The sequence below is a fragment of the Phascolarctos cinereus genome, unplaced genomic scaffold, assembly GCF_003287225.1.
Source record: "Phascolarctos cinereus isolate Bilbo 61053 unplaced genomic scaffold, phaCin_HiC Scaffold_3;HRSCAF=262, whole genome shotgun sequence".
NCBI lineage: Eukaryota > Metazoa > Chordata > Mammalia > Diprotodontia > Phascolarctidae > Phascolarctos > Phascolarctos cinereus.
Genome location: NW_027555736.1, coordinates 257,912,510 through 257,936,778, shown reverse-complemented (window position 1 = coordinate 257,936,778; position 24,269 = coordinate 257,912,510). Strand labels below are relative to the sequence as shown.

Here is a 24,269-nt window from a genome sequence, read left to right as displayed (position 1 = left end):
GGTACTTCCCAATGCAGTTTTCTACCCTCAATTAAACCAGAAAAGCCCTCTAATTCTAACTAAGAAGGAATTATGTATAAAGTGCTTCAATGCCAAAGCAAGTAAAAGGCACGATGAAAGTCTTCCAGAAATGGAGGAGCTCAAGCTACTGGATTATGTACTACTTTCAAAAGTGCTACTATCCCAATAATTCTTTCACATCTATTAAGTAACAGTAAGTCGAATCTAAGAACGTCAATGCCAATATCTCAGATTAGAACTCACGTCATTTCCTCTTCTTCTCGAGAATCATCATCTTCATCCGGCTCCACCTCATATTCCTCTTCCTCACTCTGTCCAATTTCATCATAATCTGTTTCTTCTTCATTCTCCATCTGTTCTGCAGTCTCTTCATCACTTTCCACAGATGGTCTCTGTCTAGAGGAAAGTCGCCTAGAACGTTGCTTGGGTCGACACTCTGGACAGAACCAGTCTCCTTCAGGTACAGTCTGACAGATTATACAAAACGTCTATATAAATAGGTCGCTGGACTGTGAAAATTAACTGAATATTTAACATAAATAAATAAATTACCTTGAGCTTTGGCCGAACACAGTAGGTATGATGACCTCGATCACAGCCATCACAAAGCACCATGCATTCAGCATCACCCTTCTTTCGACATATCTTACAACGAGCATTTAGTATAGACTTAGACCAGATGACACTACGATCCAAGGTAGAAAGATGAAGAAAGACTTGGGACAGACTAGCAGAAGAAAGAAGAGACTCTCTCCAACGGTCCAGGACCGTTTTGTAACAGCGTCCACTGTCACTGGCATCTTGAGGAAAGAAAAAGCGATCAAACTTTTTCTTATTAACATTTCAAGCGGTCTGGTTAGAATTTTTCTTCTGTGTATCACAACTGTTCATGAAATACTAAAACACTTTTTTCACTATTGGTTCACACAGGATTTGAACCTAGACCTTCTTGATGTCTAGTGTTCCTACCTACTCTGCCACCCTACGTTTGATCTAAAGGAGAAATAACTTGCTCTAATATCACTACAAATATATCATAGAGATATGACTATAAATAGATAATATATGATTTAATAGACATAACAAAAATAAACAAAGCACATACTGAATAAGAAACATCTTTCCACACTTTAAGATAAAAGGTAGTTTTGTTAAGCACACAAAGTTCTTAACAGAAGCAATATTTTAGTATTTATTTGTTCCCCCTACCCCAAAAAAAGCGCTACTAGACCAAATATATATTTCTTTTTTGGAGGTATAGGCAATGGTTGGTTAAGTGACTTGTCCAGGGTCACACAGTTAGTGTTATGTGTCTGAGGCCGCATTTGAACTCAGGTCCTCCTGAATCCAGGGCCGGTGCTCTATCCACTGAGCCACCTAGCTGCCCCCAAATATTTTCTTTCTACCCCTCTGAGCCTTCCCCTGTAACAAATTTTTTTTAAAAGAGGGGTAAGGGGAAAAAGCTCAGCAAAGTCAATGCATTGATTGAATCTGAGAGTACATTCTATATCCATAATCTCAACTCTCCAATGATAGGAAAAAAGTAAAATTTCTCAAGCCTTTTCTAAGGCCAAGCTTGGTCATTTTAACTACACATAATATAGCTTTGTTTTATTGTTCTTTTATTTCATACAGTTGTAGTAGGTGCACACACTGTTTTACCATTTCTGTTTACTTACCTGTTTCAGGTCATATAAAACATCCCATGCTTCTCTAAATTCAGCATATTTGTTGTAGCAATATTCCATTATATTAACATATTACAATTCTTTATCAATTCCCCAATGTGAAGGGCACCCACATTGTTCCAATTCTCTTTTGCCACAAAAAATCCTGCGTGATCATTTTGGCCTTTTCTGTCTTTGACCTCTCTTTGGGGTATAAGTCCAGTAATAGATTATCTGGTCCAAGGGAATTTTTTTTAGTATAAATGCTTATAACTATTAATAATCCAAAACAGAAATTCTGTATTAGCTATAACACTGGCACTACAATTCCTCTAATCTTTTAGGCTGGACACCTAGCAGGTATGATGACTCCTGCCACTACTTTGTCCCTTCTATCCAATCAATAACCAAGTCTTATATTCATGGTTATACACTCTCTTTTCAGTTTAAAACTTTTAATAATCTCCAAGCAAATATATTCTTTTCTAACCCTTATTAGCTATAATCTGTCCCTGGGCAATAACCTATCATTCCTGTTTTTACTTCCTGTATATTACTTTATTATCCATTTGCAGAAGTGATGAAAATACCACCGTGGGCCCAAAATCCTTCAGTTCTCTTCATAAAACTCAAAATATTCTTAACAGGCTATCTTTTAAAATTAAAAAATTCTTCACTGGCATTCCCTATTGCAGCCTTTCCTTCTCCTCACTCCACAGAGACAGCCCTAATTAAAAAGAGAAAAAGGTTCAACAATGAAAAAACCTGACATTATAAGCAGTCTCCCATCTCCCTCTACAAAGAGAGTGGGAAGAAATGTCTTCTCACATGTGTTCTTTGAGGCCCAAATTTGGTCATTACCATTTCAAAGCATTCAGTTTTAAGTGCTTTGCTTTCTTTCCATTTACATGATTAATTTTTTTTCTATTTCTGCTTATTTACTTTGCATCATGTCTTTCCATGCCCCACAATTCACTTCATTTCTCATTTCCTAGAGCACAGTAATATTCCATTATGTTCCTATAACACAACCTGTTTAGTCATTTCTGAATTGTTGGCCTTCAATTTTTATTTATAATTCTTTGCTACATATTTTGGTATACACGGGGCCATTCTTTTTGTTTTAGTTAACAGGCTCCTAAAGTATTATCATGAATTGTGACCCTAAAATTCCTCCAACTCTGACTCTAACCTCTTTAATTAGCAGCTCTCTGGTCCTGGTCCTTACCTAGTATCAGGTCTTTTTGTCTCCATTCCTTCCTCCTTACTCCATTATATCTTTCTTAGAGATAATGCCTACCTCATCAAGTCTCAATTCATTTAAGTACACATAATTTGGCCCCATTTTGATTTTGGATCCCACTATTACAATACAAGGGCAACTAGGTGGTGCAGTGGCTAGCGTGCTAGGCCTGGAGTCAGGAATACTCATCTTCCTAGCTGTGTGACACGGGACAAGTCACTTAACCCTGTTTGCTTCAGTTCCTCATGTGTAAAATGAGCTGGAGAAGAAAATGGCAAACCACTCCATTTTGGGATCACAAAGAGTTGGACATGAATGACACAACTAAACAACATTTACAATACAAACCCTTCTAGTGCCAATCGAGCAGGGGGGCCTCTTCACTGTCCTTCTCCCTGAAATGCTATTTCCCTCACTTGTTTCGTTAACAAGTTGTTCTCCTTATTTCATTTTTTTCCTACTGTAAACTTATCAAAAAAAAAAAGCATACAAAAAAAGAACCAAGAAAGAGGACCGTATTACAAGTTAGCGAGACAGAGAAAAATAGACAGAGAGGGCGAGATGGATTTATGTGGGTATAGCTTTATCGGTACTTTGGTGCAATGGAAATGACAATGGGTTTGGAGTTGGAGGAACTAAGTTCAAAGTCTGACTGCCACTATGTGACATTGGGCAGATCACTTAACCTCTAGGCTTGCTTCCTTGACTACAAAATGACCAACTGTACTAGAGAACCTCAAAGGCTCCTTCCATCTCTAAGTGTGTGACTCTACCAAATTTAGCAGGACTTTTAAAAGAAAGACTAGAGGGGGAAAGAACAAGCTAGGTTTTGACAAAGTAAGAAGCCCTTCCTGGATCAGACACTATTCTCCCAAATAATTGTTCTGGCTGCCCTTCCTTCCTTTCACAACCCCAACTTCACTTTACTCCCCTCATATAGTACAATGGAAAGGAACAATGGATCTGGAGTCAGACAACCTGGGTCATGCCAAATTCCACCTTTATCACTACCTGGTCCCCTAATTTCCTCCTCTGTAAAATCTGAAGTCCCTTCCAGTTCTGAATCTGTAACTCCATGACAAGATTCCATTTCTGATCTTCATCTGTTCTCCCCCAAAACCCTCCAATCCTGGATAACTCCTACCTAGATCTTACCGTTTCAGTTTCTACCCTGAACAGCAGAATTCTACACTAGTTTTCATTCCCCCTGGCTCCACTCCTGCTTCTCCAGACTTTTTCCTATTACGACAAAGAATCTTCCTCATGCCAGAGTTCACTCCATCCTTGAATTTCTCTCTCTGGAAGCACACGCTCCATTCTAAGGAGGATGCCCAAGCCAACCATGTCTTCACTTCTCCACAGGCTCTACTCCTGACTCTTTGGACTTTCTCTACCACGTCTTTGCAGGTACCTTCTCCCCTTTACTCTCCCTCATTTGTCAGCTTCTTTTTGTGTGCTGTCTTCCCCTTCATTAGAACGTACATTGCTTAGGGGCAAGGACTGTACTTCTGCTTGTATTTGTATTCCCAGACCTTAGCAGCTTCTGCCACACAGTAGGCACGTAAATGTTTGACTTGAACTTAAGATGTTATAAAACTGTGCTAACAAAATGCCACTGCAAATCTGTGCAGCCTAACTTAGTGAGATCTCAAAGCTACACAAGCAGGATTACTATTACTCATTTCTTATTTGTTCCCTATCACATTTTCCACAGCAGCTTTTTAAAAAAAATTATTTTAAGTGTTTTTATTTCATTAAACATTTCCCAATCACATGTAAAAAAATTAACAATCTTTTTTTTTTAATTCCCTTCCTCCCTCCTGCCCCCTCTTCCAGAAGGCTAGCAACTTGATATCGATTATACTTGGAATCATGAGAAACACATGTGCATATATGTTGCAAAAGAAAACGGACCCCCCCAAAAAAACCCCAAGAAAAATAAAGTTTAAAAAAGTGCCATAGCAGCAATTTTAAATCTCTCTCTCTTGAGCCTTCAACTCCACAATCACTACCACTCTTTCAGCAGATAAGTTTACCAAGCATTTTGTTGTAAAGATTTAAGGCCATCTCAACTAGGTTCCCTTACTCCTATCTTTCATACCTAAAAACTACTGTCACCTCTAATACAAACCTCTTTCCCTGCAAACTTAAAGGAAAAAGTAGCTCTCCTGCAGGCCTGTACCCTTCATCCCAGCCTTTAATTATATCTTTCTTGTCCTTATTCTAGCATTCAAGCTGTCTCAGATATCTTCAATTTCTTCCCTATTGGCTCCTTATAAGCTACTTAAAAACACACTTGGGTCCCCACATACTAAAAGCTGGATTCTACCTTCAAGTAATAGTTTGCTTTCGGTCCACCCTTCATAATCTTCCTTACCACTACTACCATCCCTACTTCTCAATCTCCTACAATCTGGCTCCTGATCTTGTCTATTGAAACTACTCTCTCCATGGCCATCAACCACCTCATAATTGCCTGATTCAATTGTTTTTCCTCAGTCCTCATCCTTCCTCGACCTTTTTGAAGTATTTGATTTCTGACTGCAGAACACTCCTTCATACTCTCTCCTCTCATGACATGTTCCTGATCTCCTCTGCTGGCTTTTCTTTACTCTCCTCCCTTAAATAAGGGATGTTTTCCCAAAAGTTTTCCTTATCTCTGTTATCTCTCCCTTGGAAATTTAATACCTCCCTATGATTTCAATTATCACCTTCTATGTGAGTAACTTCCAGATTTTTATTTCCAACCCTATTATCTCTCTCCTTAGTTCTAATCTAGTATTTACAAATGCCTACAAGATTTCTACATGAATGTCCCATAGACACCTCAAATTCAGTACATCAGAGACAAAAATCACCTTCCTGGCCAATCTACCTCCTCTACCCCCTTTCCTTTAACACCACATTTCTGTTGATAGGACCATTATTTTCCCAATAACCCAGGTTTAAAATTTCAATTACCTCTGATGCCTTTCTCTCTCTCCTACATCAGACTGTTAAGTATTGTTGAGTCTACTTTAATATCACAATTTGATTTCTCCCATTTGATTCCATTTTTATTCCCAACTTGAATTGTCTTCTTACTTTTATTCTCTTCCTAGTCCATAATATTAAATTATTTCCCCTAAATACAGCTCTGATTGGTCATGTCATTCTGCTATTTAAAAGCCTTCAACAACTATTGTTTACCAAATAATACCTAAATTGCTTAGCCTGGTATCCAAGGCTCTCTGGTCTTAGGTCCAATGCTGCTTCTTTTCAGTTTGGTCTCCCACTACTATCACCTTTCATACATCCTATGTTGAAGACGGACTCTAAATATTTACCATAAACCAAATACATCCTGTGCTTTTTCTACATTTGTGTTTCAGAATATCTTCTGAACAGCTTCATATGTCTTCACCTTGCCCAAATTCTTCCCATTCCTCAAAGCCTAGCTATAAAATGCTACCATTTTTATTAAGCATCTTATTCATTCCTGCCATATGTAATCTCTCCCTCTGAATACTTTATAACTTTATTATGTTATATGCCATATTTTAACTTATATTATTAGTGAGTTAGGTCTTGTTTCCTATACTAAGCAACAAATTCTTTGAGGATAGTTTTTTTTAATTTATTTTGATTTATCAACAATCACTTCCATAAACTTTTGAGTTTTAAATTTTTCTCTCCTTTCCTTCTCCACTCCCTTCCCAAGATGGCACACAATCTGATATAGGCTATACATATATATCCCTATTAAACATATTTTCACATCGGTCATGTTGTAAGGAAGAATTAGAACCAACAGAAGGAACCACAACTAAAAGGACACAAAACAATAAAGTTGTTTATCTTTGTATCCCCCATAGTATTTAACTATTATTAATGGTCAGTATTTGCTAAGTGAACGAAGAGTGTATTATGATAAATTTTCTCTTATCAGATTTAAAGACCCACCAAAGACTATGTCTTTTAATTAATCAACAAAAAATGACTAAGCCACTGTATGCAAAGTAAGGTGCTAGATGAGGCACAAGCAAGAATCTTCATCCCATCTATTTTCTGATTTTGTTGCTGTGAGCTTTATCCTACAAAGTGGATCTCCACAGACCAAAGCTAAGCCACTCAGCTATTAATTCCCTGGGATCATGCATCCCTTATCTTCATCCCTTTCTCCTCAGCTTTCCAACTTCTGTTTGGAGAACTGTAATCAATATTATCATTGTCTCTGGAAACAGTATATTGATGACACCCCTATTGTTCCATTCTATGTCCTAGTGACTTTCCAGGCAAAATACTCTTCCCCTTCACCCCTATGTCTCTATATGTGTTGCCTAACCCTAGTAAAATGTAAGCTCCCTGGCCTGGACAATCTGACTTTTGCCCACCCAATTTATGTTTTATCCTCAAGACTCTGCCACAATATTTTTGCTGCTTTCTCTCTCCATCCCCAGCAGCACCCTTCTGCCAGTGCTAAGTGCCTCCCAAAAATCTCCGTATTGAGGAAGTGCCCAGTGCTGCAAAGCAAAAAACAAACAAACAAACCAGGCAACTACTCTCTTCGGACATTTTTGCAAAATTTTAAACCAAAGTTAGATGAAAAAACTTTCATCTTTCCAAAATGTTATGTACAGTTATTAAGATGAAGTTAAAATAGCAGAATATTAATCATACAACTAGTGAAATTTAGTGACAAATAACATAATACCTTAGAGCTTTAGGCATTAGAAATTCTTTTAAAAAGTAAAAAGATAAACAATTTACCATCTTTCTCACTAGACTGATCGTCCTCTCTCTTTTTCTTGTCCTCCTTTTTCTTTCTATCTCCCTTTTGATCTCTTTTGTTAATTTCTGCATTACCTAATTTTAAATTGATAAAGTTAATCCAAACATATTTTTATAGCCAGCTGTAAGTATAAATGCTAAAATATTTATCTTAAAATCAAATAATTAATGTAGGCTGAATCCAAGTTTTTTAATTGAATATTCAGACGAGAATGCAGACACACTATACTTTTCAAGTGAGGGGTATCTAAACACTAAAATATATTGTATTTTAAACTGCTTTAATACTCAATAGATGTTCCAGATACTCTAGTCCTGTAAATTCTTACTACTGAAAAAGTAATGTGACCAAATAATGTAATATCTTTAAGTTGGAAAATTAATTCCACTGAGAGAAAAACAGAAAATGCATTTGTTAAGCACTTAAAATGTGCTGAATTCTGTGTTAAATGCTAGAAATACAAATACAAAAGTGAAGTCAATACCTGCCTTTGAGGAGCTTATATTCTATTGGAGGCAACAATACACAAAAGGGAGATTGTAGCCAGACAGAGGCATTTCAGTCAGATAAACTACTGAAATGGTTAGTAGGGTCACAGGGGGGTACTGAAATATGCTATCATCCAGAAACAATGGCAGAGTTGATTTAATGATTCATATAAATGCTATCTGCAGGAATTTTCTCCATAAAAAATCCAGGCCTATGGAAGCAAATAGATCTTTCTCTTATAAGTGGAATTTTTAAAAAATTCACATACCTAAATAAATTTCCATTTAGGAACTAGGTTTCACTGGGATCCAATGGCACCCTAAAAGATTTCACTTAACAGAAAATTCAAATTCATTAAATAAGAAATAGTGGGATCCAAAAAGCAAAGATTTGGATGAGTTTGAGACAATTTCTTAAACTACTACCTTCTTAAGAGATAACTTTAGGGGATATTTAGGTAGAATTTCTATTTAAACTTTAAAAAAACAAATAAACAAAAACCTTCCTCCTCTCCTAATAGGTACTTTATGGACATAGTATTTTAGGTCTGAAAATGTAGATGAAATCAGTTTATTTTGTTTTTTATATACAAAGCCATTTCCCTTTAGAAATTATTTTTTTCTTCTGTTTTATTTCTTCTTTCTTGTGGTTCCTCCTATTGGTTTTAATTGTTCTTTTTTACAACATGACTAATATGAAAATATGTTTAATAGGAATGCATATGTAGAGCCTATGTCAGATTGTATGCCATCTTGGGGAGGAAAGGGGGAAAAATTTGAAACTCTTTAAAAACTTATGGAAGTGAATGTTGAAAACTAAAAATAATTTAATTAATTAAAAAGAAGAAATGATGCAATAAGTTAGATTCCTAGGCAACACATAAAAATCTACTAACAAAACTATCTTAAGTTTTCATTCATTTATTCTTGATTAAATTCATATGCTTAAGATATTACTAACAGAATCATTTCAACTACAGTAAACCACTATTTCTAAGATTATTTCTATAAGAAAAAGCATTCCCAACTTGCATTATTAGGAACATATTTCTTTGTCTCTAATTCTTTCTACACTTTCATATGAGAAGTCAACTAACTCGACATCAACTAGCTGCTCTTCAGTTGATTCTGAATTAGGAACTAAAGGATAACAACTACAAAGGGTTACATACTCTGAGGGGCTGGCTCACCCATAACCCAAATACATATGGGTAAATTCACTGTTCACAAAGTGATGACAATTATTCAAGGTTTGAATATTCAAAGAATTTAACAAGGTGTTTGCTACTTTTTGCTTGTTTGTTTTTGTCACAGCCATCTTTAGGCGGTTATTACCCTTATTTAAAACCTACTAAAAGTGGCCAGGGACAGGAAGAGACAACAGGAAGAGATAAAACATCAAATCAGTTTAAGTTGAATTAGTAATTAGCAGTTCTACAAGAAAGGAAAAAACTTAGCAAAAACAAATTTGTCGATGTCTACTACTCCTGCAATGAAAATCCATAAATTTGGTGATCTCTTCTGTTACTAGAAAGCACTGTTAATCTAATTACTAAAAATCTGGGATTTGTCAACTTCGGTAATGGCAAATTTCACATTTCAAAATACCATCCCCAACACAGAAACTCTTGAAACATTTTTCCCAAGCAAAGGAAATTACAAAGTACATGAAATTTAAACACAGAATCCCAGCCATAAGTAAAGAGGCTAGGAAGAAAAATAAAAATACATCATTTAGCAGAAGTACTCTAATGATACATAAAACAATGTGCTTCAGTTTAAGACAATGACTCATTAGCATACTTGAAAGCTATGATCTCATCCGAGAAAACCTTAAGTCTCAAAATAAACATTAAACTAGCTTAAATAACACTACAACATAATAGCGTATAATTATTTCACTTTAGTTTTTTTTTTTTATAAATTAACAGCTCCAATACAGAAGACAAATGCATCTAGTTTTTCATTTTTCATTCAATAAAATGTTCTAGTTAACTCAGGAAAGGACATTTTCGGCAGTAAGTTAAAATGCATTAACAAAGTGGAAATAATGAAAATCAGTTATTACCAAGTGGTGCTTTGAGGAATCGCCGCTCAATGCCTTGCTCTATTTGAAGCAGTGCAGTTGCCAGGTAATGAACCACTTTATTGACTGGCTGTGGTGTATTTGTATTGGCTGAAACAGTATTTGGCACTTCAGTTTTGGTTCCAAGTAATCTATGATTTAAACAATAAAATATTTCATGTGTACTTAAAAAGTGGTAGGTAAGTCTTTTAGATAACATCTAAAATAAATCGGTTTTCTAACTTAAAATAATTTTGCCTGTCTTCTTAAAAAAGATTTATATGGCTACTGGTAAATTTGAGTAAATGGACTGTTAAGACTGTGTCTGCTCTTCTTAAATCTTGGTCATTTTTCTATAGTACAACATTATTCTCAAAGTTTCATTAAGACTTGTCAAGAACAAGATATTTGGCCACATTAGTGTTAAGTAAAAATATTCAAATGTTCTGCTTGGGGCAGGTTCCAACCAAAAATCTGATCAAATTGACCCAGCAATAATTTTGCTGGATCACTAAAAGATCTAGGAAATATTCAATTTTGTACGGCAGAATTACAACTTATATTTTCCCCCACAGATGGAAGTTTAGAATTTAAAGTAGTAAGAGCAATCTCTTTTATTTTGCAGATTACAAATTACAGGTCATTCAATAAAATTCTCTCATTAAACAGCTAAGAAAATGATACCCCAAAGAAGTGACTTACCATGTAGGAGTCACATCAAGTGTTAAGTGGTAAAGTTGGGTTTGGAACCAGGTCTACTGACTCCAAATCAATATATTTTCTACTAAAACTTGATACTTCCCTTATTTTAATCACCACATCTTATTAGATTAAAATGTATAGCATTAAAGAGGCTTTGATAATTAAAAATCAAATGTAAAAGAAATGTAACAGATTAAGATAATTACTGCCAAGAAAAGGTCAGTTTTAGGATTCAAAGATACACTAATTCATTGGTCAAAAAATGTATTTGTACTAATTCTATGTATACAAATTAAATGAGAGGTGAAATGGCTTAGTGGATAACAGTTGGAAATCAGGAAGACCTAGTTCCAAGTTGGCTAGGTGAACATAAGCAAGTCACTTAATCCTAGACTTTAACTCTTTTAAGATTAAAGTTATAAAGGAGTTACTGATCTGCATCAGCTGAGGGAGTTTCCATAGTGGGAGTTCTCTAGACCAATGAAATAATAGGTCCACAAAATCTATCTCCCCTTTACCCAAAAAAACTGTGCCTTTCCCTCATCCCCCTCCCCTGCAAAAAGATCAATGAATAAAAATTTTAAATGGTGAATAGAAATATTAAGTTCTCTATAATGAAATCATACCAGAATAATCTGACTTGCATGAAAAAGTATGATTATGTCTATTGGAGAAAAAAAACTTTTAAAATTTATCTTACCTGTCTTTTACAATGAACTTTGCTTGATCATCAATTTCCATTTCTTCTACATCTTCATTCACAGATTTAATGATCCCATTTTCCCTGTTTTCCTCACTTAGTAGCTCATATCGTCCTTTTTCTAAGGCTGCTCTCCAAGTTTGTCTGTCTGTAACCTAACTCAAAATATATGTATTTGGTTACCTTGAATAAATGACACCTATTGTTGCTAAATACTAGTGTTCAACAGGAAAAAAATGAAAACAAAAGGGAATGATAGGTTTTGTTTGGCAACTTTTGTACTTTATTATGCTGCAACTCTTAAAACCACTCATGTTTACCAACATTTTACTTCCATGGGGGTCTGAAATCTAATAATTTCAACTACCTGGTTCACAGATAAGAATCATAAAAGCCAACAAAAAATAGCCTCTCAACCAAAAAAGACTGCAATTTATATAATTAGAATCCTTTAGGACTCTACTTAAGAGATTACATGGATTTCAGACATAATTTCTAACAAGCTCATTTACAGTTTCCTAGGCCACTAATTCCAAAGAAATAGATAGCTTTCTTATGGAAAGATGACAAAAACAAAATACATATACACATACATACATATTTTTTCTGCTATACACATATATTTTCTGCTACAAAGAGCAGCACAATAAGGACTCAAATGTATAGTAGTCTAGGTTCAAGAGTAGGAACAAAAGATTTAGATCTCTCCTTTCTAAAAAATGCAACCATTATTTTCAGTTCCCAATTTTCTCCCTCTCAACCACCTCTCTCCCTCCCACTGAAAAGGCAAGAAAAACCAAAACCTTTTACAAATCTGTATAGTCAATCAAAAGAAATGTCCAGATTAGTTATGTCACAAAGAAAAAAAATGTTTCAGTCTGCACTCCAACTTCATCTATCTGGAAGCAGACATTTCTATATCTTTCTAAATAAGTTCTCAGAGTATTACTGTAGACATAAAAGAATGCACATTCATAATGACTTTGGAGGAAGATTTCCATTTAAGTTACTACACAAACAGGAACATGGAAAATTCACTTAACAAAAATAAAAGCACTTCAAAGACACAACACACACACATTCATATTCATGTTGCCCTTCTCAAGGTAATGAATAGAAAGAATCATCAATCTGATCACAATAAGAAAAATAGTGTAAACTAAAACATTTCTTATGAACAAGTACAAACCTTGACTGCCCCTAGTGTTCCTTGGTAGATTCTTTCTTCGATGTCCAAAAGGAAATCTCTAAGCCTCAACTCAAGTTGCTTTTCTGCAGATAGCTGGAATGTATCATGCATACTTGATATTTTTCCTCGGCCACAAATAGGTTTGCCATCATTCTGAAGTTTATCTGTAACAATGACCAAGTATATTTAGTCATTACACTTTTTAATTGTTATTTTCTAAATACTTTATCCACCTCTAAAACATTAAACACCATTTGAGCCCTGAATACCTGTATTTCACCTGCATTTGCACCTGAGAGACAAAGGAAACAAAAGAAATGGAGCTTTGTTGTCAGGAACTTTTAACATGCACTGATATTGTCTTAAGTCACAAAAAGTACTTTATTAGTTCAAATAAAGGGTATACAGTTTTCCTGCTTAAGTCAGTTGGTAAAAAGTATGAATGTGTCTTCTAACTGATGTTAATTTTGGTGTATTTTTTTTCATCAAAAGCAATGTGATTTTTTTCTTTTTTTTAAAATTTCATTAATTTATTTTGATTTATCAACAATCACTTCCATATGCTTTTGAGTTGAAAATTTTTCTCCCCCATCCTTCCTCCCACCCTCCCCAAGACGGCGCACAACCTGATATAGGCTTTACATTTACATACCCATTAAACATATTTTCACATTAGTGAAGTTGTAAGCAAAAATTAAAACCAATAGGAGGAACCATCAGAAAGATGAAACAAAACTCAACAGAAGGTAAAAATAAGTGATAGCGATTCAACTTCCATAGTTCTTTCTTTGGATGTGGACAGCATTTTCCATCTCGAGGCCTCTGGAGATGTCTTAGATCCTTGTAATGCTGAGAAGGGCTCAGTTTAACAATATTAGTCATAAAAGCAATGTGATTTTTAAAATACGAACTCTATTCAGACCAATACAGTAGTGAAATATTCTGCTTTGTTAAAAAAAAAAAAAAGACCAGCAGGGAAGGAAGAGAAGGAAAGATGGGCATGAGTAGAAGAATGGGAAAAACCATATACTGAATTACAAGAACAAGAAATGATACATTATATTTCAGGGGAATAAGAAATTTTAAAATAACAGGCAAATAACAAAACAAAGTAAAAACAAAGAAAGTAGAATGGTTAAAAAGAGATGGCCTTCATAATAACTGTAAAATTATCTCCAAAGACACATAGTAAGAACTAGATGACCCACCCTTAATTTGATCACAATTTTAAATTCAAAAATTAGGGTTCAATGACTTTTAGTTGGGAATGTTGATTGAATCATTGGGGTTTTTTTTGGTTTGTTTTGTTTTTCCTTTTTGGTGAGGCTGTTGGGGTTAAGTGACTTGCCCAGTGTCACACAGCTAGTAAGTGTCAAGTGTCTGAGGCCAGATTTGAACTCAGGTCCTCCTGACTCCAAGGCCAGAGCTCCATCTACTTCACCATCTAGCTGCCCCTGAATCACTGAATAGATACTTTCAAACATGTTGAAAAAGGAAGGGATGGGGCAAAGCCAAGATGGTGGAGTAAAAGCTGTGACTTGCTTGAGCTCTCCCCGAAACCCCTCCAAATACCTGTAAAAAATGGCTCTAAACAAATTCTAGAGCAGTAGAACCCACAAAAAGAGTGAAACAAATTTCCAGCTCAAGACAATCTGGATGGTTGATGGGAAAGGTCTATTGTGCTGGGCTAGGAGAGGAGTGCAGTTCAAGGAGGGCCACGCAGGCAAAGACCTGACCTCAGTGAACCCACAGCAGGCCTCAGGAGACTGAATCAAGGGGAGCTGCGGCAGTTTCCAGATTTCTCAACCCACAAATGCCAAAGACAACGTAGGTCAGTAGGAAAGGTCTGTAGGACCTGGGTGAGAGAGGAGCTCAGTCCAGGCCCAGTGCTGGCACAGCACCAAGGCAGCGGCCACAGACCATAGAATCTTACTTTGGTGACAAAGAAGATAAAAACATAGAACAAGAAGAAGACGACAAAGTCAAAGCTCCTACATCCAAAGCCTCCAAGAAAAATGTGAATCAGTTTCAGGCCATGGAAGAGCTCAAAAAGCATTTTGAGAAGCAAGTAAGAGAAGTAGAGGAAAAATTAGGAAGAGAAATGAGAGTGATGTAAGAAAATCATGAAAAACAAGTCAATAGCTTGCTAAAGCAGACCCAAAAAAATACTGGAGAAAGTAACAGACTAACCCAAATGGCAAAAGAGGTCCAAAAAGCCAATGTGGAGATGAATGCCTTAAAAAGCAGAATTGGCCAAATGGAAAAGGAAGTCCAAAAGTTCACTGAAGCTAATTTTTTCTAATTCCTTAAAATTAGAAAGGAGCAAATGGAAGCTAATGACTTCATGAGAAATCAAGAAAAAATAGAAAATATTGCAAGCAGCCAGAAAGAAACAATTTCAAGTATTGTGGAAACACAATCAGGATAAAACAAGATTTAGCAGCTTCTACATTAAGGGATCACAGGGCCTAGAATATGATATTTTGGAAGTCAAAGGAACTAGGATTACAACCCAGAATCACCTAGCCAGCAAAACTGAGTATAATCCTTCAAGGGAAAAAATGGATATTCAGTGAAATAGAGGACTTTCAAGCATTCTTGATGAAAAGACCAGAGCTGAATAGAAAATCTGACTTTCAAATACAAGACTCAAGAGAAGCATGAAAACATAAACAGGAAAGAAAAATCATAAAGAAATCATTAAAGTTGAACTGTTTACATTCCTACATGGAAACATGATATTTGTAACTCATAAGACCTTTGTCAGTATCAGGGTAGTTGGAGGGAATATATATATATATATATATATATATATAGAGAGAGAGAGAGAGAGAGAGAGAGAGAGAGAGAGAGAGAGAGAGAGAGAGAGAGAGAGAGAGAGAGAACAGAGGGGGCATAGGGTGAGTTGAATATGAAGGGATGATACCTAAAAAATAAAGTTCACGGGTGAGACAGGATTGTACTGGGAGAAGGAGAAAGGGAGAGGTAAAATGAGGTAAATTATCTCACATAAAAGAGGGAAGAAAAAGCTTTTACCATGGAGGGGAAGAGGGGAGAAGTGAAGGGAATGAATAAATCTTACTCTCATTAGATTTGGCTTAAGGAGGGAATAACATACACACTTACCCTACAGGAAAATACGGGGGAAGGTGATAAGAAAGGGAAGGATGATAGAAGGGAGGGCAAACTGGGGGGAGAGGGTAATCAGAAGCAAACGCTTTTGAGGATGAACAGAGTCAAAGGAGAGAACAGAATACATGGGAGGTGTGATAGGATGAAGGGAATATAGTTAGTTTTTCACAACATGGCTTTTCTGGAAGTGTTTTGCATGACTACACATATACAACCTGTATTGAGTTGCTTGCCTTCTCAGTGAGGGTGGTGGGCAGAGAGGAAGGGAGAGAATTTGGAATCCAAAGTTTTAAAAACAAATGTTAAAAATTGTTTTGACATGCAACTGGGAAACAAGATATACAGGCAATGGGGTACAGAAATCTATCCTGCCCTATAGGAAAATAGATCGGGAAGGGATTAAGAGAAGGGGGGGGAGGGTGTTTGATAGTAGGGATCAGGGGAAGGGGTATTCAGAATGCACACCGTCTTAGGGTGGAGGGAGGGAGTGATGGGGGGGAAATTTGGAACTCAAAATCTTGTGGAAGTGAACGTTGAAAACTAAAAATAAACAAATTAATTGGAAAAAAAGAAAAAGGGATGTATATAACACAAACAATCACAGCATATATTAGAAATTAGCCTTAGAGAACTACAATTTCTGGCTTTTAATTTTAGGCTGGTCTGAATAAATCATAAAAAATCTCACAAATCTGTTAGCAGCTTATAAATAATCAAATTATAATGTATCACTTTGCCCCTCCATCCTACTACTCTTCTCTTCCAAGTCTGGTCCCAAAGAAATGACAGCTGTTCCCTTTATTTTCCTTAGACATCTCTACTGCTAGAGTCTCTTCTGAATAGAAATCCCACCCCAGCTACCCACTCTAGGCGTAGAAGAGTTCATTCATTTTATTTATTCTAGAGGGGAGTGGGATGAGGTGGAAGTAAACAAAGTCAGGATAAAGGAAGAAGAGTTTTTTGATATTGCAATTGAGGGAAATGTCTTCTCCCAGTTCCAACTGTAATTCAGAATAAACAATAAATATTATACAGTTCTTCAGAACACATTAGTACACCAAAATTCTAATGTCAAGCCAACTTAGGAACCTAATCACTGCTTTTAACACTGTATTTGAAAGTAAACAAATATTTATTAGGCAACCACCTTATGCGAGGCACTGTGACAAGTACTGAGAACATAAAGAAAGTAAAAGACAGTTCTTGACCTAAAGAAGCTCAAACTATAATGGGGGAGACAACATGCAGAAAGAGAAAGGCACTAAATTAAGAGGAGTTGCAAAAAGCTTCTAGTAAAAGCTGGAATTTTAACTGGAACTTGAAGGCAGCCAGTAGGTCTGCCTGAGGAGGCAGATGAGGATGGAGAGTTTTCCAGACAGTATGTCCAGAGCTAAAGGATAGAGGGTCTTGTTCCTGCAATAGCAATATAAGACAGGCAGGAAATAAGGTGTAAGAAGACTGGAAGAGGGTGTGTGGGAGGACTAGGTTACGAAGGGCTTTGAATGCCTAACAGAGAATTTGGCATTAGATCAAGGAGAGTTTACTGAGTGACCTAGCTAGACACAAGCTTTAGGAAAATCACTTTGATGGTTGAAAAGGAAGATAAATTAGAATGATGAGAGACTTAAGGCAGACAGATCCACTAGCAGATTACTGTAACAGTACAAGCATGAGGTGATGAGGGCCTGTACCAGAGTAGGGGGCAGTTATGAGAGGAGAGATGGGGGCATATTCAAGAGATGTTGTAAAGGTAAACTAGATTTGGCAACAGACTGGATTATGGGGGGCAGCAAGGGAGGTTAGACAGCGAATTCAGGATGACTAAGGTTATGAGCCCAAGGGACTGGGAGAATAATGTTGCCCTCTATAGTAATGGGAAGAAGTGGGGGGGACCAAGGTTCTGTTTAAAGAAAAAGATAACGAGTTCTGTTTTGGAAATGTTAATTTAAGATGTATACTGAACTAGAAGTGATCCCATTTCAGATGTCTAAAAGGCAGTTGGGAGATGTGAGACAGCATCAGCAGAAAGAGGGCAGGATAGGTAGATTTGAGAATCAGAAGCATAGAGATGATAATTAAATCCATGGGAGCTGATGAGATCACCAAGTGAAGTAGTATAGAGGGAGAAGAAAAGAGGGTCCAGATGTTTCTATATGACACCTACAATTAGAGGGTGTAACCTGGATGAGGATCCAGCAAAGGAGACTGAAGAGTGGTCAGATAGGTAGGAGAACCAGAACAGAGCTGTGACCTGAAAACTCAAAGAGAGCATCAAGGGTAAGAGATGTAAGGAATGTAAAATCAACAAGCTTTGGCAACAGACTGAGATGGGCAAAATGGTGGTCCCTTCCACAGTAATAAAGAAGTCTGGAAGTATAGGAGGGCTTGGGTGTCAAGATAATGAGCTCAATTTTGGACATTTTGAGTTTAAAAGGTTCAATAGGCAACTGGAAATAAAGGTCAGAGTAAGTCAGGAGAGAGGTCAGAATAGTATGGGTAGATCTAAGAATTACTAACACAGGTGATAACTGAAGAATCAATGGAATCTGATGAGATCAACAGCTGAAATAGGATAGAAGGAAGAGAGGACCAGGACAGAGCCCTATGAGATACCCAAGTTTTGCAGGAGTGGCCTAAAGGACTAGCAAAGGAGACTGAGAAGGATTGGTCAAGATAGGTAGGAGGAGAACCAGGAAAAAGCAGTGTTATAAAAATCTAGAGAACAGAGAATCGAGGGAAAGGTGATCAACAGTGTCAAATGCTGCAGAGAAATGAAGGACGAGGACTGAAAAAAGATTATGAGATTCAGCAAATGAGAGGTTGTTGGTGATTTTGGAGACAGCAGTTTTAGTTTAATGAGACTACAGGGAATTAAGGCATCGAGAAGAAAAGAAGTGCAGGCACCTAGTGTAGATGGCCTTCTCAAGGCCACAAAAGGGAGGAGACATATAAGATAACAGCTAATGGGTGATGAATGGTTTATAAGCAGAAGGCAAACAGTCAGTAAGCCAGGGAAGGACTGAAAATAAATGAGAGTAGAGATGATAAAGTGGGGAAACTGCTGGAGAGGTTGGGATGGAATGAGTTCAATTGTGTAGATAAAGTAGTTTGCTTTGGTAAAAAGAAGGGCCACCTCTTCAGTGAGGACAGAACCTTAAGGGGCACCTATGATTAGAGGGCATGACCTGGATGAGAAGCCTGCAAAAGAACAGTCAGATAGTCAGGAGGAGAACCAGGACAGTGATTCCCTGAAAGCCTTTACAAGTGAAGTGGGCGATCAACAGCATCAACAGGATGCAGAGAGGGCAAGGAGAATGAGGGCTGAGAACAGGCCATTATATCTGGCAGCTAAGAAGACACTTTGGAGAGACTAGTTTCAATGGAATGCTAAGGTTAAAAAAGCTGGGGTTAAGGAAAGAGTGAGAAGAGAGGAAGTAGAGGCACCTACTGTAGACACTCTTCTCAAAGATTTTAGGTACAAAAGATGATACGAACGAAAGGATCAAGTGGTTTCTTTTTTGTTTTGGTTTTTTTTTTGTTTGTTTTTCAGAATGGAAGAGACACAGGCATATTTGTAGGCAGCAGAAAACAAGCCAGTAAACAAGAAAAGAGTGAAAACAGGGATGATGGAGTGGGATAGAATGGGATCACTTGAACAGGTAGACTGTGTTAGCCCTCATCATGTGAACTAGGGGTGAAGGAGGAGATTGTAGCAGAAGGCATCTGAGTGATGGGAAACGGAAGAAGAGGAAGCTCATGGCGAATGACCTCAATTTTTCTGTAAAGTATGAGGCAAGGTTCTCACCTGAGAATGTGGAGGGGGGAAGAACCATGGGAATTTGAGGTTGGATGTAAATGTTTGGGAAAAGCCACTGTGGAGAGTGAGGTAGTGAGTTGAAAAGAAGTTCAAATCTTGCCTCAGACACTTATTAAATGTGTGACCTTTGGCAAGTCACTTAACCCTGTTTCCTCATCTGTAAAATGAGAGGGAGAAGGAAATGGCAAACCACTCCAATATCTTTGCCAAGAAAACCCCAGATGGCGTCATAAAGACTCAGACAGGACTGAACAACAACAAAGGGAGGCATAGTATGATGGCCTAGCAGCAGCAAGGATCCACTTGTAGTAGAACTAATCAGAATGATTATGATTTTGTTGCGTTTTTTATTTTCCTACCTTCATTCAGCAGCACACGAAAGGAAGGCAGTGAATAATGGGAATGATCCAAGCCTGAGGCTTGGTACAGTATAATCACTGATATGATCAGGAGGTAGGGAGGGATTCAACAAAGGAGGGCAGTAGAGTTGAGTTAGTGCACCAAGGAGTTGAGATAGAGGATAGTGCAGAGGAGAGAACTAGTGGTCAAGGGATTGGAAGTCAGGGTGCAGATGAAGAAGTACAGTTTTGTAAAGGAAGGCAGAAGGAGAGGCTTGTCAATTTCACTTTTGCAACATCTCTTGAATACATCCTTCTCTCCTCTGATACTGCAACCACTCCAGTCAAGGCCCGCATCATCTCACGTCTAGCCTTCTGGCAGGTTGGCCTTTCTCAAGTTTCTCCCTACTCCAATCTATTCACCATTCAGCCACAAAAATGATTTTCCTGAAACAGGCCTGATCATGTCACCCCCCCCACACCCCTTCCCCTCAATCGACAAACTCCAGTGGCTCCCTATGGTTCCAGGATCAAATACAAAATCCCCCCCCGCTTTGGTCTTCAAAGTCCTTCATAACCCAGCACCCTTCTCACCTTTCAGGTCTTCTTACACCTTACTCCCCACCACACACTATTTGATTCAGTGACACTGGGTTCCTAGAACAAGATATTCTATATGTCTTGTGGCATGTTCTCTGGCTATCTCCCAAGCCAGGCCCTGTCATTCTGCACAATGATGGTAACATCTGGTTCTGTCCTCAACTTTTGTTCTGACAGGCTGGGGCCAGGATCATCCTTCAAGTTCCTGATTACTGTGTCTCAGTTGGCTTATTATTTCTTTGTTCAGAGTATTAGCTGGTTAACTAGATGTTTGGTGGAGTGTATATATACAAAGGCTTCCCTATTGCGGCATTTCTCCTTGCCACCAGAAGACTTTTTATGTTGTTCTTAACTGGATGAAGGGAAGTTACATCTGGTTCCTTTTAGTTTTTTTTTTTTTATCATAAGTCTTTGATGAATCCTTTCTAAATATCTGCTAACTAGTCTTCTCTTATGACCTTTCACATTGCCATCTTAAATGAAAGTTCTCCAAATAAATTTCAAAAAATAATTAAGTTAGAAAAGTTAACATGCAGAAAAGCTGATCAAAAGAGCTTCTTCAAAACTAATCCTTCGGGCAGCTAGGTGGCACAGTGGATAGAGCTCCAGCCTGGGAGACAGGGGGACCCGAGTTCAAACCCAGCCTCAGACACTTGACCCTGGGCAAGTCACTTAACGTCGACTGCCTCACCAAAAACAAACAAAAAACAAACAGAAAAATCCCCTAATCCTCTAAAACAAGAGTGTCAACCACATAGTCCACATCTTTCCTGAGCATAGAATATCTTGTTCTAGGAACCCAGTGTCACTGAATCAAATAGTGTGTGGTGGGGAGTAAGGTGTAAGAAGACCTGAAAGGTGAGAAGGGTGCTGGGTTATGAAGGACTTTGAAGACCAAAGCGGGGGGGGATTTTGTATTTGATCCTGGAACCATAGGGAGCCACTGGAGTTTGTCGATTGAGGGGAAGGGGTGTGGGGGGGGTGACATGATCAGGCCTGTTTCAGGAAAATAAAAAACGCAACAAAATCATAATCATTCTGATTAGTTCTACTACAAGTGGATCCTTGCTGCTGCTAGGCCATCATACTATGCCTCCCTTTGTTGTTGTTCAGTCCTGTCTGAGTCTTTATGACGCCATCTGGGGTTTTCTTGGCAAAGATATTGGAGTGGTTTGCCATTTCCTTCTCCCTCTCATTTTACAGATGAGGAAACAGGGTTAAGTGACTTGCCAAAAGTCACACATTTAATAAGTGTCTGAGGCAAGATTTGAACTTCTTTTCAACTCACTACCTCACTCTCCACAGTGGCTTTTAAATGTAGTTGAGAAAATTTAATGTAATAAATAAAAATGCAATAAAACATATATAATGTTTATATCATTTTCTAAGTGAATATGTGCCAGCAGGGATTCCTTATGTAAAGTTTAAGTGGTCTCTGCCTTTCTGTTTTCATTTGATACCACTGCCTTAAAAGACAATATGAAACGTTGGGAATAACATGCAGGGTAAAGAAAGCATCACCAGCAAAGAACTGGAAATTGAGAGGATGCCCATCAACTGGGGAATGGCTGAACAAGTTGTGGTATATGAATGTAATGGAATGCTATTGTGCTATAAGAAATGATGAGCAGGCAGACATCAGAAAAACCTGGAAAGACTTGCACGGACTGATGCTGAGTGAAGTGAGCAGAACCAGGAGAACACTGTACACAGTAATAGCCATGTTGCACAATGACTAACATTGATAGACTTAGCCCCTGTCAGCAATGCAAGGATCTAAGACATCTCCAAAGGTCTCATGATGGAAAATGCTATCCACATCCAAAGAAAGAACTATGGAGTTTGAATGCAGATTGAAGCATACTATTTGCTATTTTTTTTCTTCTGTTCCATTCCGTTTTCTCTTTTTTGTGGTTCCTCCTAACAACATCACTAATGTGAAAATATGTATCTGTATAACCTATATCAGATTGTGAGCTATCTTGGGGAGGGAGGCATGAAGGTAGGGAAGGAAAAATTTAAAACTCAAAAGCCTATGGAAGTAATTTAAAAAAATTTTTAAAAAGGATGACACAAAAAAAAAGAAAAAAAAAGCACCACCAGAAAAACAGCATACACAGTGACTACAATAATATAAATTAAAGAACATTAAAACCTACTTCCAGTTTAGCAAGGAAGAAGGGAACAATGGTTGTGATATGTGGCATGACTATCAGATAAAGCTGAAAATTTTGTCAGGCGGTTTTTAATATAAATGCTTTTGTTACAAGGAAGAGTTCAACAGAAGGTATTTAAGGGGAAATGACTGTGCTATAATAAAACTTTTAAAACTGTAATAACAAAATGTGGCTAAGAACTAAACTCAAGAGCTATTTTTAAAAACCAGAGTTATAAAAACCAAAAATAAAGTACCTTCAATACAACTTTACCTGGAATATGAAATTTTTCTTCAGAAAAGTTGGCCAGTTGTTCACATATTCTACTTTTTTCTTGTAGAAGAGTTTCTTTTAAGGCACTCTCTCTGTATCCTCGGGAATTAAGAGCCTCAATTAGTTGGTCTAGTTGCTCCCGAGAACTATAAAAACACCACCGATTTGGCTTATGCACTGGCCTTGGTAGCTGGGTAGAGTCAATACTGGAGGTAGATTCAGACTTAAAACATTCTGCAGTTTTAGCTGATTCTTGAAATTCACTTTTCACTACAGACTGTACATTATTTTGAAATGATGATGATTTAGGCAACAACATGTCTTCAGTGAGACCAGAATAATCTTCTTCTATAAACAATCCAGGAACAGAAGGGAAAATCCAATAACGCCTATACATGCGGTCACGACCTAAGGGGAAAATATTGGTACAGGCTGTGGCACTTTTAATTTTTTCTAAAAGATCTTTCTCCTTTTTTTGTTGTTCCTGTTTTAAAGTTTCTTCTTCATCAGCAGTAAGCGGTTCAGTTTTTGAATAGCCAGAATCTTCTTGACTTAAGAATTCTTTAAATCCATTTTGCCCTCTTTTTCCTACAAATAGAAGGACAGTTAATGCAATATTTACAATTTTCCACTAAAATTATCACAATAAGACATGCTTTCACACAATACTTTTAAGTTTTACATAGTTTCACTTTTTCCATCACTTGTCTCACTGGAGGTTCCAACAACCCTGGGAGGGAAGTCACTGTCACAAGTCTGGAGTTTTCAAATAGTATCTACACCAATTCAGAGCATAACAGTTTAAATACACCCAATTATGAGTTAGAAAACAGATATGAAATTAAATAGATCTCAAACAAAGGAATTACACTTTCTAATCTAAACCCATCACCGTCCTTTCCCCCAAAGAGAACTAAGTCATTCCACTTTATGTTCAACACTTAATCCTTTTACCAAGGAAGAACTTAAAGGTTTCCAATATGGATTAAGGAACATCTTTAATGTTATCTAAATGGTTAAAATTTCCAATTGTTTCATTAACAAATGCAAACACAGTATGCCCCATTGAATGTCTAAAGGTGACTACTATAAAACATCAATTGATTT

The 24,269-nt window shown here is 37.2% G+C and overlaps 1 protein-coding gene across 8 annotated transcripts in view; it reads right to left on the bottom strand.

Annotated features, from left to right (window-relative positions):
- Positions 1 to 24,269, bottom strand: part of BAZ1A (bromodomain adjacent to zinc finger domain 1A) — a 196,055-nt gene that overhangs the window by 8,187 nt on the left and 163,599 nt on the right. For 5 of the 8 annotated variants that reach the window (XM_078151581.1, XM_078151579.1, XM_078151578.1 and 2 more), the window contains 7 exons: positions 23,163 to 23,750; positions 12,847 to 13,010; positions 11,658 to 11,812; positions 10,259 to 10,407; positions 7,681 to 7,776; positions 574 to 821; positions 265 to 488 (listed from right to left, as the gene is read on the bottom strand). In XM_078151581.1, coding sequence (XP_078007707.1) covers positions 265 to 488; positions 574 to 821; positions 7,681 to 7,776; positions 10,259 to 10,407; positions 11,658 to 11,812; positions 12,847 to 13,010; positions 23,163 to 23,750 — 1,624 coding nt within the window. The remainder of the gene's footprint in view (positions 1 to 264; positions 489 to 573; positions 822 to 7,680; positions 7,777 to 10,258; positions 10,408 to 11,657; positions 11,813 to 12,846; positions 13,011 to 23,162; positions 23,751 to 24,269) is intronic. The other 3 variants (XM_020974840.2, XM_078151582.1, XM_020974842.2) reach the window with 1 other exon arrangement.